General features: G+C 35.3%; 1 protein-coding gene across 4 annotated transcripts in view; it reads right to left on the bottom strand.

Moving 5' to 3' along the window:
* Positions 1 to 2,120: 2,120 nt before the first annotated feature.
* DNAH12 (dynein axonemal heavy chain 12) overlaps positions 2,121 to 12,308 on the bottom strand; it is a 73,199-nt gene continuing 63,011 nt past the window's right edge. For all 4 annotated transcript variants that reach the window (XM_075433093.1, XM_075433092.1, XM_075433095.1 and 1 more), the window contains 13 exons: positions 11,809 to 11,953; positions 10,831 to 10,981; positions 9,720 to 9,973; positions 9,015 to 9,155; positions 8,063 to 8,200; positions 6,932 to 7,165; positions 6,349 to 6,534; positions 5,765 to 5,868; positions 4,646 to 4,850; positions 4,313 to 4,450; positions 3,751 to 3,842; positions 3,452 to 3,519; positions 2,121 to 2,311 (listed from right to left, as the gene is read on the bottom strand). In XM_075433093.1, coding sequence (XP_075289208.1) covers positions 2,121 to 2,311; positions 3,452 to 3,519; positions 3,751 to 3,842; positions 4,313 to 4,450; positions 4,646 to 4,850; positions 5,765 to 5,868; positions 6,349 to 6,534; positions 6,932 to 7,165; positions 8,063 to 8,200; positions 9,015 to 9,155; positions 9,720 to 9,973; positions 10,831 to 10,981; positions 11,809 to 11,953 — 2,047 coding nt within the window. The remainder of the gene's footprint in view (positions 2,312 to 3,451; positions 3,520 to 3,750; positions 3,843 to 4,312; positions 4,451 to 4,645; positions 4,851 to 5,764; positions 5,869 to 6,348; positions 6,535 to 6,931; positions 7,166 to 8,062; positions 8,201 to 9,014; positions 9,156 to 9,719; positions 9,974 to 10,830; positions 10,982 to 11,808; positions 11,954 to 12,308) is intronic.

The following is a 12,308-nucleotide window of genomic DNA, read 5'->3' as shown; positions in this document are numbered from 1 at the left end:
TTAAGTCTAAATGTTAAAATCAAGAAGAAATCATAAAAAATTATTAGTGATTAAATCAATCATAGTATAATGTGTGTAGATGTATACTGTTTTATGCATAAGCAGTCACACTGTGCTTTTGTATATTCAGATACATGCTATCATAGATTAAAATCACAGATGTTCTGTTAGGCTCAAACCTCTCATCTGTTTTACCATATCAAAACATCCCCCTCTGTCTTTCAAGAGAGCTGACGTGAAAAAAACAACCAAGAGTACAGGGCAAAGTAAAATAAAACAAGTAAAACTGAAAGCAAATAAATTAGCAAAATGAAGTTGTCAATATGCCACTTACAAAGTTTGGAACAATTCTAGAAACATCTGAAAGTTGAGCAACAGTAATTCATAGCAAAACTGCATCATTTAATTCTTTACCTGATCCACCTAACGTGTGATTGCAAGGCCTTGCTCTGTAATTCCACACATAGCAAAAATGAGAAACATATTTAAAAAATGTACAGACAAGTAACTGTTAGCATTCAATTACACCTATAGTACAAGTGTGTAAACATCTTAAATTTAGACTCTTTCTTTTCTGTAAAAAGACTACTTATTTTCCTATGAATTGAGAAAATATACTGGTTTTTCTCACCTTCTGAAAGAGGGAAGATCTCACACTTTGAAGAAGTGATTATTAAGTTGAAAGTGATATTTTCAGGATTGAAAACGATCTCAGTAGTGCCTACGTCCATTAATAGCTCACTATAAATACCCGATCATAAGATACTCTGGGACTTTCACCATGTTTTTTTTATATAGGTTAGTTATGTTTAATAATCTGACCCGACAAATGTGTCGGCAAAAGAAGGATTTAAAAGTTCAGTTTATTTGTAAAAATATTCTTGGTTAAAAGTTTTTGGAATGAGAATTTGAGAACTATAAGTAGTAACTATTACATTACAGAAAGAAAATTCTTTAGTGCTTTCCTAACAAACTGAAGATACTGTTAGGAGCTTACTCAAGACAGTAAGACAGTGTAAAAAGAAAAATTAAAACCAATAAAAGTAAACATAAAGAAGCAAATAAAGCAAGAACCCTATTAAAAATTATGTGTTTCTTGTTGCTTAATCAGAATTCACATATTAATATAAACAGAAAAGCAAACAAAAGATAAACATGTAGAGTCTTTAAAGGGAAAAGCACAGTTTCAGAAAGACAGAACTACGCTGAAACCTTACACTGGTGTAACACACAATAAGCAGGTGAACGAAGGACACAGACACCTAGTTATAATAGTGAAGGTAGGATGGAGTCAGACTTCGGTGTGCTTAATTCACAGAGAATTCCTGACAAAGAAATGATGATGGCTGTGTCTAAATGCAAAGTGGAAATAGTTCTTTGCTGGAGGAGATCTAGGAAGAGCACTTTAGTTTAAGAAAACAAAAGTGCTGAAGCAGTCAAGGAATTGAACTGGACTGCCACTCTGGAGCAACAGGGAAACAGGGAAACAGATAACATGGCAGGTGGTCATAAGGGAGATTTTATCACTTATTCTTTACAGAAATTACTTGGGGAAAAAAATCCTCACAATAATCAGAAAATCTGAACTAAACCCTGAAAAGATGAATTTGCCGAGGAAGGCAGGCATGAGAAGCACCTTCTATAGATAGTTAAATGACTTCTCATGCTCCAGTCTTTGCTGTTCCTATGACAGAACATAGGCTATATATAAATCCAGACTGAAATCCCCAAACTTACTACCTACTAGCTTTCCACTCACATGATTCAGCATGCTCAATACTTCAAGTTCTTTAACTGTACTGTTTCTCTCAGAAAGCGCAGACTATTTTCATTTTCCATTAAGACATATTTTGTGATATTCAAGTAACACATAAGTGACGTTTACATATTAGTAATATTACCAAAGGCTAAAACCCTAGCTGTATCTTTTATAGATTGTAAAGATGCTAATAATAACACACACTTATTTAAGACAAAATATTAAGGATCAGAAAATATTTGCATGCCCTCTTTTAATATAAAAATGTCCAGATGTTTCTTTTACGCAGTATGTTCCACTTCCTCTGTAAACAAACAAAAAGAACAGGATCTTATAAAGTCTGTATCTGAACTGTCCAAAGTTAGTCATCCAGCTGGCAGAGCAACGCAACACCTCGCTTGATCCAGTGTTGAACTGGTTTATCCGTGTTAAGTGTCAAAGCAATGACGAAGTTAGTAGAATGTCCAGTAGTAGATAAGATTCCTTTACGCTCGCTTGTCTTGTAGAGTGGGCAAACATAGGCAATAGATTTCTTTATGTCCGATTTTGCAGCTTCAAAAAAACCCCAACATAATATATTAAATTCAGCAGATTTGTTAAAAAATTCTGTTTCTACATAATCTACACACAAACATTAAGTATTTACAGTAACATCCCTAAAGCTAAATGAAAATGCAAAATTTTTGTTTCGTGAGTACCACAATAAAATTATGTAGCTTTTTTGTGTGGTTTTTTTGTGTTGTTTGTTTTGGTTTTAAACCCAACTAATTTAACTACCGTTTGTTTTCAGGACTCTATGCCTTTCTGTGATTCTACCAGTTTTGTAATCATTCAAAGACACATTAAAATCTGCATAGTTACATAGTTAAAGTGTAGTTTCAACATGAGCTTTCAACTGCTCCAGAAGAATTCTGGTCCAGCAGCCATCGAACCTAACTGCAACCCAAGCCACCCGAGATCCAAGGACACAACTCTGCAAGAACTGTTTGTATGCCTAGACTGCTTACATGCAACTTGCGCAAATCTAAAATCATGCATGTCTGAACAGATTCATCCAACCTCAAGAGAAAGCACAGGCAGAAAAAGGGAAAACTTTGTAAGGCTGCCTATTAGTTAATAACATCTCAGTTGCAACATTTGCAGGAGAAAGTCTTGCTTAAGTGAATAAATAAAAACAGGGATTTACTGCTCCTGATCAAAGAAAACAAGAGTTATGGAAAATATCTTACTAGTATGACAGACAACTAGCATAGCAGCTAAAAATAACCTAAGAAAACCTTGCTAAATCGTGTGAGGTAAAACACTGAGTCTCTAAGTTAATTAAAAGTTCTCCTCAACCTTGAATAGAGTCAGCAATTCAAGAACCACGTGCTTTCCTACCCAAATTAACTTTTGGTTGAAAAATAGATTGGGCGGCACCTAAACATATTATTAAAAAATTTATTTAATTAGTCCTTCCATCTAATCCATATAAACATCTGTGGGGGATGGGCCTGTTGCTCACATGAGATGAGACTGAGTCAAGCTAGCAGGCCCAGTTTTTTAATGTAAAAGTTATAGGTCAGATGCACATGAATTCTGTGCCCATTTGGGTACTTTGTGAGGGTAGGAGGATTGATCTTCTGCAGAAAAAGAAGTTCAGTGTTGCAATTTCTTGTTCAGTAGCTTGCACTTCAGAGAAAATATACTCACTTGGCTTTATCCAAATGATTGGCATTGTATCAAAGAGCAATTTGGGATACTGCTCAGCTAACAGGCCCCTGGTGAGAGAAAGCAACAAAGTAATTATTTGTTTTGGTGTATGTTTTTTGGTTGTTGCTTGCTTGTTTTTTTTCTTTGTTTTCCTTCTCCATTTTCCACACATGAAAGAGTGTTTCATTTGGTGTGTTATTTCAATAATACGAAAAGTATCACTTAAAATATTTAAACAAATCTTGTCTGAGCACCTAAGAAAGCTTTCCAGCACCATAGTAAAACACTTTGTTACTGACTTGGTCCTGTCCCAGCGAGCTCCGTCTAAAAATAATCCGTGGATATAAACGCCATCTTCTGGTGCAGTATCAGCAGTATCCTGAGGAATAACCTACAAGAAATGAAGTGTTCCATGTTATTAAACTGTCATAGCTGTTTGCTTTTTGAGGTATTATGACAAAAGCCAATTTTCAGAAAATCAATCCAAAATGACAATAATATAGTAATACCTTCCTTTCAGCACTACTTTTATACAAAACTATAAAGATAGCAGACTTCTGTGGGTCGGTTCATGACCTTTATTGCAGGTTGTAAAATAAGGCTGTAATCACACAGACAAATATGTACTCTATAAGCTGTTTTATAGAGTGGAGGTCCAGGCCCAATGATAGAACTACTTTTAATATACCTCTTTTATGGATGTTCTTTAACATGCCTACCTTACCAAAGAATTAAACATATGTCTTCAAATTGCAGTGAGTTAGTTGCATAATGAACCTTCCAGTTAGGATTTCCTTACTACATCTCACTACAACAACAGAGCTCAGATTAACACAATATGCATTTATGATTTATCTCTACCTGAAATTCATATTCCAGAAGGTCAATAGGGATCCTGTGCTTCCTAGCATAGTTTTGCATAGCTCCAGTTAAAAAAGCTTGAGTAAAATAGAATCCCGACAGCCAAAATACCGTGGGCTTCCCTGATTCATACCAATCCTGGAAAGAGGAAAATGACACATTCAATAACCAGAAAGAGACAAATCCCCTATTGTTTGACCATTGTCTACATAACTGTACTCAGAAAATCTAAGTGAAATCTATCACTCCTTTGCCAATACTTCTTGAACGTAAACGACAAATTCTATGACGAAGTGGATTAAATAATTGATAGTATTGGCTCTTGTACATTACCTGTAAAAATTTCAGCCTTTCTAGAAGATCTACAATGTAGCTCCCTAGTGGTTTTAGACTTGGGTATGAACGTTTCGCCCAACTCTCAGGAACTTTTCCAATAAGCAGACTGCCACACAGAGCCTCCAGTTCAGCATCCATTACAACCAGACCTTTAATGGCTTTCTTCAGGTTAATTAGTGTAACACGAATAGTTTGGATTAAACTAGAATTAAAAAATAAAACAAAATTTTCAAATGTTTTGCATGATTTGTAAAACACAACCACCTCATTGGAAAAAAAGGAAAAAACCTGGATGTTGGAACCATCTATAGAACTTGTATAGCTGCTATATAACCTCATAATTTGCCACATCTGTGAAGTCATGAATTTGTGCATTTGTGCTGATTTATTTAAGACTAGGAACAGTTTAATAAATTATTTTGTTATCTCTGATATACTCAGTGTTGTTTGGTAAGAGGATAAATTTGGAACTCCAAATGGAGAAAGAAAATTAGGAAACAAAGTCAAAAGAGAGACTGGGGACCCAAAGAGAAAAATAAAAGTGATTATAGGTTTGTAATCCTAGGAGAATAATTGTGGAAATAAGGTATAGGGAAAAAGGCATCAGGAAAGGGGGAAATAAAGGAAAAAATTAAAACAGAAGCATATGAGACAATAAAGAAATAAGCAGAAGTATTTCCAACTATCAGGGAAAAGGTTTCATAAACTATAACTATGCCTGTATTACAGTTTCTAACCTCTCTACCCTACAGGTCAGAAATACAAAGAAAATAAAATATAATTGAAGATAAAGATGGTGAAAGACAAAGCAAAATTAAAAAAAAAAAAGGAACATAAGAATATTGTTCATATTCTCTTTTCCAAGTGCCTTCTCAGACTTCCTTCTTCTATCATGCATTTTTCTCTTTCAGTTCATTTTTCCTGACATCTATCCTACATTCTGACTTTCCAGAAGGAGTAATGGTGCTTGGACTGCAGATATCAGTGTAGACAATTAGAAGGGAACAAAACAAATAACTAAAATGTTTCACACAACATAGGGTTTACAGTATAGGATTTGCAGGAAAATCTCTTTTTTTTTTTTTTTTTACATTTAATGAAATACAACACTCTTACCTGTTAAATCTTTTCATTTCTTGCACCAAAACAGTGTTCATACTTTCTTCATATCTCACCGGGTATTTACTTAGACAACCTTCAATGTCAAAATCATTTGGAAGCTGTAAATGACAACGTATTCAGAAATAATTCCATATATTATTATGCATCGGTATTCTATTAGAAGTATGCGGATGTGAAAAATTGTAGAGTAATAGACACCGCTAAACTTTCTGAAGAGTACCTTATCAATACAGTATTTAGTAGTTTAATCCAAGTAAAAATTATGGCTTTTTAAAAGTGATGCTTCTCTTTTAAAAACCACCTAGAATTTTTCATACCATGTAAAGTTATGAATACTTTTCAATCTTATTGATTTTAAACTTGTTCACATGAATGAATTAACTGTTCTTCCAAGTTGTGTTTGTTCTGTTTTCTCTCTCTGTCTCGTATCTCCTACCTATTTATTACTTTCATATTGCACTAAATTCCTCCCAGGAGATTTTTCCTCCAACACAAAATCAATCTGACATGGAAGATTCTGGTCAAAGAATTGCTGCTTTGTAAAAAGATAAATTGTAGTCACCGGTATAACACAATACCTTGCTGAGAATATCATCTGCAATTTCATAAAGAGTGCTGTCACCATCTCCAGAAGTTCCCTGAGTGCCTCCTCCTTGTGTTAAAAGCAGAGATTCAAAGAGGATCTTAGTTTGCTGAAGATCTTTTGAAATATCCACATTTTCATGCAAACCAAATACCTCTGGTTGCTGACTAAGGGGAAGACTCTAAGACAAAACAATAAATATCTGCATGAGATAAAGCAGCATGCTAGGATTTAAATTCTAGTCTTCTTTAAGCAGCCGAGTGAAAAACTACCACTGACTTCAGCTGAAGGTGGACAAGGACCTTAATATGTTAGGTATTTGCAGACTGTATTACTGGTGATAGAGCCATCACCTCACTTACAGCAAGCCATTTAAAAGGAATTCTTGATTATCTAGGCTAGGTCCTCCTGTCTACTTACTGATTCCCCCTCTCTCTCGGAAACATTACAGATCATGGCAAGGATCATACAAGGATGTTAGGCAAGAAGCCAAGCACACTGATTAATGTGCTGCAGAACTACCTTTGCAACACAAAGAAGCCTTTATAACAGCTTAAAATCTTGCTGCTACTTCTTACCTTAATAAACTCAATGTAGTCCTCATATGTGCCTTTTGGTGGAGCATAATATTTTCCACTGGGACAAAAAGTGTAACGAGGATTTTCAATTATATCTGGATTATAGAAGTCATCCAGCATTGTCAGCAGTAAACGTCTGTCCCAGTCGTCTGTCACTCGACCTCCATAGTTGCACTCACCAGTTAGGTAAGATACAGCTTCAAAAGGAACATGGCTATATTCATTTATGAATAACTGAAACAGAAGACACAAGTAATTCCAGAGAATTGAAATATCTGCAGAACAGTGTGACCTACAGACTAAAGGGTTGGAAGCTACAGTACATGTAAAACTGCAGTCTATGGAGTTTTCCCCCTAAGCGCTGGAAATTCAAATTCTGAAATCTTTTTTTTTTGTAAAATTACTGTTTAAATTAAAGAGGACATAGTAGTAAAAGCCCCTCATGAACATCCAAATTAGTAAGTTATCCAAGTCCTTCTTGAATTATTCACAAGTGGATAGTTTTTCCAGTCTAAACTTTCTAGATGGACTTTTTTCTGTGTCATAAAAAACCACGCATTTCATGTAATTTTTCTTCCAGTCTTCAGAACCCTCTGATCTCTTTCATTAACTTCTTGATAACTTCCAACTGTTCAGCCTGAACTTACGTAATCCATAGCTTTAGCTCTACTGACTTATCTGCTCAGGGCCTGCAGAAGACTCAAGGTTGTGTTCAGCATTTCATTTCAGGAAAGGAGAATAGTCTGAAGCTCTGTTTAACTAACAGCATATATGTAAAAAAAAGTTCCTCCAGCTAACCACAAAACCCATCATAATAGGCGACTGTCACTGACATGATGTTACTTAAAGCACAGTGAGCTCATATATAACAATTTTAACTGTTACTACATTCACATATACTCATTATATTCCACCTCTGTAGGAATCTAAATCTCGTGAAGAACAATTTTTAATTTTATTTCATTTGTAATTCTGAAAATATTGATAATATGATTGACATTCCTTGCCTTTGGAGCTGAACTGATGAAACTCTATGAACATTTGTTTGTAAGTTTATTGCTCCTTTTTGACTATCAGCTCATTCCTACGCTTCACAAGATCAGAGCTAAAGGTAGCAATAGATAATTGTACCTGCAGCTGTCTGATACTGATCTGCAAGTCTGATTCATTAAATCCATAGGGTATATTCCAACCAAGAGGACCAAATTTTCTTCTCTCCTGAACAAGAGCATGAAAAAAACAAACTCCAAACAGCAGTTTCTCCCATACCTTTGAGAAAAACAAAACAAAAAAGTATTATTACCTAGCCTATATGCTCATGCAGTCTGTAACTTTAGAGAACACACCATTTGAATACCACTCTCCATCTAGGGTACAAATACAATCAACTACTAAGTATGCTGTGGTTACTTGACCTGTGAACAAATATACACATAGTTGCCACATACGCAAGCACATTTAGCTAGTTCCTCAAGTACAGCTACACAAGATTTTTCTCTTCCTCCATGTAAAGGGCAGCTGACTTCGTACGAATTCAAATAGCACCAGATATTTATTTTTAAGGCTCATCAGACAAACATAAAATACAGATGTATTGTTTCATATAGGTCCTTAGGTGCAGCCAACTTATACCTATGCATACTGATTACCATACTCGTATCTCTGAGTAATTATTTTTTCAGTTCCTTCACAGGTAATGATTAGCTAAGTGGTTCATCATTTATCAGTAAGACATATGGACACTGCAGTACTGGTCCCTGGTAGCAAGAATAGATCTTCTCAATGCTTACCATCTCAGTAATGATAGGTATGCCCTACCAATGAATGGTCAGAGTTTATGTACATTGTGTAATATATGTGTGTAATATGGATGTAATTCAATACAGCCTAAGTAACCATTTGAAATATTGCCACGTGAAATTACCTGGTAGAGTAATTCTCAACTAATCATCTTTATCATTGCAAAACCTAAACTCACAACCATAGTACAAATTTTAACATAATATTCACTGAACAGAAATCAGTGTATCTGGGTAAAAAAAAAAAAAGAAAGAATAAAATTGTTAAGAGATAGGCACATTACCAACTCCTTTTCAGGGCATCCAGAGAAAAATGCAGGATCAGAAATAGGATCAGAAAGAAATGACTGCAGAAGGTTTAACCGGAGACCAGTAGGAGGTTCATGTGTCATCTTCACTCCATTCTGCAGAATGGTTACTGGAAACTAGAAATAAACAATAGCAAAGCTGCATTCAGAAAGTGGGGAACAGATGCTATATTGTTCTAGTAATATATTATTACTCTGTGTTTGTTAAATAAACAATTCTCTATAAGAAATTACATTTTAAACATCAACAACTTTTAAAAAAATTCTCAAAGGCATCAACAAAGTAAGACTTTGCTATAAACAAACCTGTATTTTAAAATGTTTTCTTTGTATTCAACACCTTACAAAATTTAAAAATAAATATTTGAATTTATGTGAAACAAAACCTCGTTGACAGCATAAAAACTTCTTAATTATATATGCTGGCAAAATGCAGTTCCATTCACTAGTACACAAAATATCACACATCACAATATCAAAATATTAGAAAGGAAGCTTGGTACTACTATGTTTATAAATAATTTTTTAAATGTCCTTTCGTACTTATATTATCTCTTCAACAGCCTCATTGTATTGCAGAGACGTTCTGTATTATCAGCTCATTCAGGGATATGAATATTTCCTAAAAACATCATCACCTTTTCCTTTCCCCAAATACGGAATATTTGGCAATGCATGTACCTTTGGTGAAGGGTAACTAGTAAGCCAAAGTCTGAAGGCTGGATGGCATTTTTCATTGTTAAACTCTTCACATATTTTCTCCAGCATCGGCATCCAGGAGACAGCTAAATGACAATTTTGTAAACAAACCCAGGTTCCTTCTTCCATTCCCTTTTGAATCATTTTTGTAGCTATAGGTCCTTGTCCTTGTCCTAAGGAGATGGACTGGAACTTCTCTCCAACCATCCCTCTGTCATTTGCAAATTTCAGGAGGCCTTGAACAGAAAGCATAAGATTTTAGCATTTCTTCATTAAAAAGAAGTTATGTCAGTGTCCTGTTTTCGGCTGAGATAGAGTTAGTTTTCTCCCTAGTAGTTGGTATAGTGCTGTGGTTTGGATTTAGTGTGAGAATAATGTTGATAACACACTGAAGTTACTAGTTGCTAAGCAGTCAAGGACTTTTCAGATTCTCATGCTGGCCTGTTAGCGAGAAGACGGGGGGGTGCATGGGAAGCTGGGAGGGTACACAGCTAGGACAGTTCACCCAAACTGGCCAAAGCGATATTCTATACCATATAACGTCATGCATGGTATATAAAATGGGGGAGTTGGCTGGAGGGTGCCACGGCTTGAGAACTAATTGCGCATCAGTCAGCAGTTGGTGAGCAATTGTGCCGTGCATCACTTGTTTTGTATATTCTTTTACCATTATTATCTTCTTTTTTGTCTATTAAACTGTCTTTATCTCAACCTATGAGTTTGTTTGGGTTTTTTCTCCCCCTTGATTCTCTCCCCATGGAGGGGGCGGTAAGTGAATGGCTGTGTGGTTGTTTCAGCTGCATGCCAGGTTAAACCACAGCAGTCAGGAAAAAAAATATTTTAAAATGTTTATTACTATTCTGTTAAAATGTACATACGATAAGATAGTATAGCTTTGATGTAGAGTGTAAAATTTATTCAGTTTAAAACACCATTCTCATTTTTAGGGAGCACAGAATTTTACCAGCGTGACACAATGCATCCAAATCTACTTGCAAAAAGTGCAAAATAAAATGTGTATTGAAGGGGAAATTCAGGTCCCTAATCTGAAAACCCGTACTATGCTTTTATTTTTCTTTCTGTGTATACTTACTAGACATGGGATCTGCTCCTGGAGATAGGACAAATATTAAAGGGATTGTAGAATTTGAATCTAAGTAACTTTTTGTTAGATCAAAAGGTGGTGGCTCTACAAATTTCTTCCCAAGTTTATCAGTTACAAATGCTGTTATAGCTGGACCAATCTGGCAAAAAGTAAATACAAACCATTAACATAAATCAAACATAACTGCATATTTGACAGCATCTTTTATGTATCATATATTAGTTAAATTCCTGAGCCTACAGGAACCTCTCTGCTTTGCAGAGATTTGAGGCTAGCCTTGCAGAACTCTTCAGAAGCAAAGGTTTCACCTGTTGTTGACACCCCACACCCTTTTTTCTTTCCCCTTACAAAAGGAATAATACTGCTTTTAGAAAATAAAAAATAACTTACCGCACATAAACTATATTCAATTACATTAAGACTTTAATTCAGGCTTTACCTGATGTGGAGGACCAGCACATTCCCCCTTAGTTCATGCAATCATTTTCATTTCATGCTAAGGAGCAATTGCAATATGTACTTTAAATCCTAATATTGATTGTTCCTAAGGTACATACGATACAATTTGCTCAGTGCACCAAAGGCAGAACACGTTGAAAGTTCACCTTGGCTGTTCAGATAAACACATTTGATCTCTCTTTGCCTTGGAACCCTTTGTATGAAAGCATGTGGTACTGGATATTTGTGTATTTGTTCAGGCTAATATATCCTGCTCTTGAGTGTAACAGACTAAACATGAACAAGGACCTGAAGAAAACTAAAACAATGAGTATGCATTAAATCTCATCAGACAAAAGATTTCAGCTGATGTTTGTGGTATTTGTATTGCTCAATTGAAAAATAGGAATAGCATTTATTTTCTTAATAAAATATGATGAAGAACAGATTAGTTCTTTTAACAACCAGTGCAAACAATGCTACAAGACATGGAAGAGTCTACAAACATTTGATAACAGATCATTTTACCTTGTCTGGTCTTAAGCACCGAAGAATTATCATTTTTTGTAACTCATTTAATGTATTATTAAATTGTTCCGGTAATTGAAAGCTTTGTGGCTCTTTGATGTCATAAATTTTTTGCCATTCGCCTGTATTTTCAGAGATGTGACTCCTGGAGAAAAAAAAGCACTTACAATTACCGTAAATATGTAGAGTCTGGTTTTCTATGTTTATCAAAAGCCTATTTTCTACACCAGCAAGTATTCCTACAGTTGAGCTTCTCCATGCTGAAGAGTGAAAAATCTTTTCCCACCGTGCTATCACAGACATACAAGACTCCACCTGAAAGGTTTTGAGTTGACAATATTTTCTGCCTATTCCTCCAGCCAGCACTGCCTATGGACCTTCATAGGTTTGGGGAATTTTCTGCCTCTCCTGTTATAGGAAAACTCCACTGTTTAACTGAAGAAAATTACCAGGAAATACAACCTGAGAAAAACTGTCCTCTGCAATGCGACAACTCTCAG

The sequence above is a fragment of the Opisthocomus hoazin genome, chromosome 11 (genome assembly GCF_030867145.1).
Source record: "Opisthocomus hoazin isolate bOpiHoa1 chromosome 11, bOpiHoa1.hap1, whole genome shotgun sequence".
Lineage (NCBI taxonomy): Eukaryota > Metazoa > Chordata > Aves > Opisthocomiformes > Opisthocomidae > Opisthocomus > Opisthocomus hoazin.
This window is presented reverse-complemented; position numbering and strand designations above follow the sequence as displayed.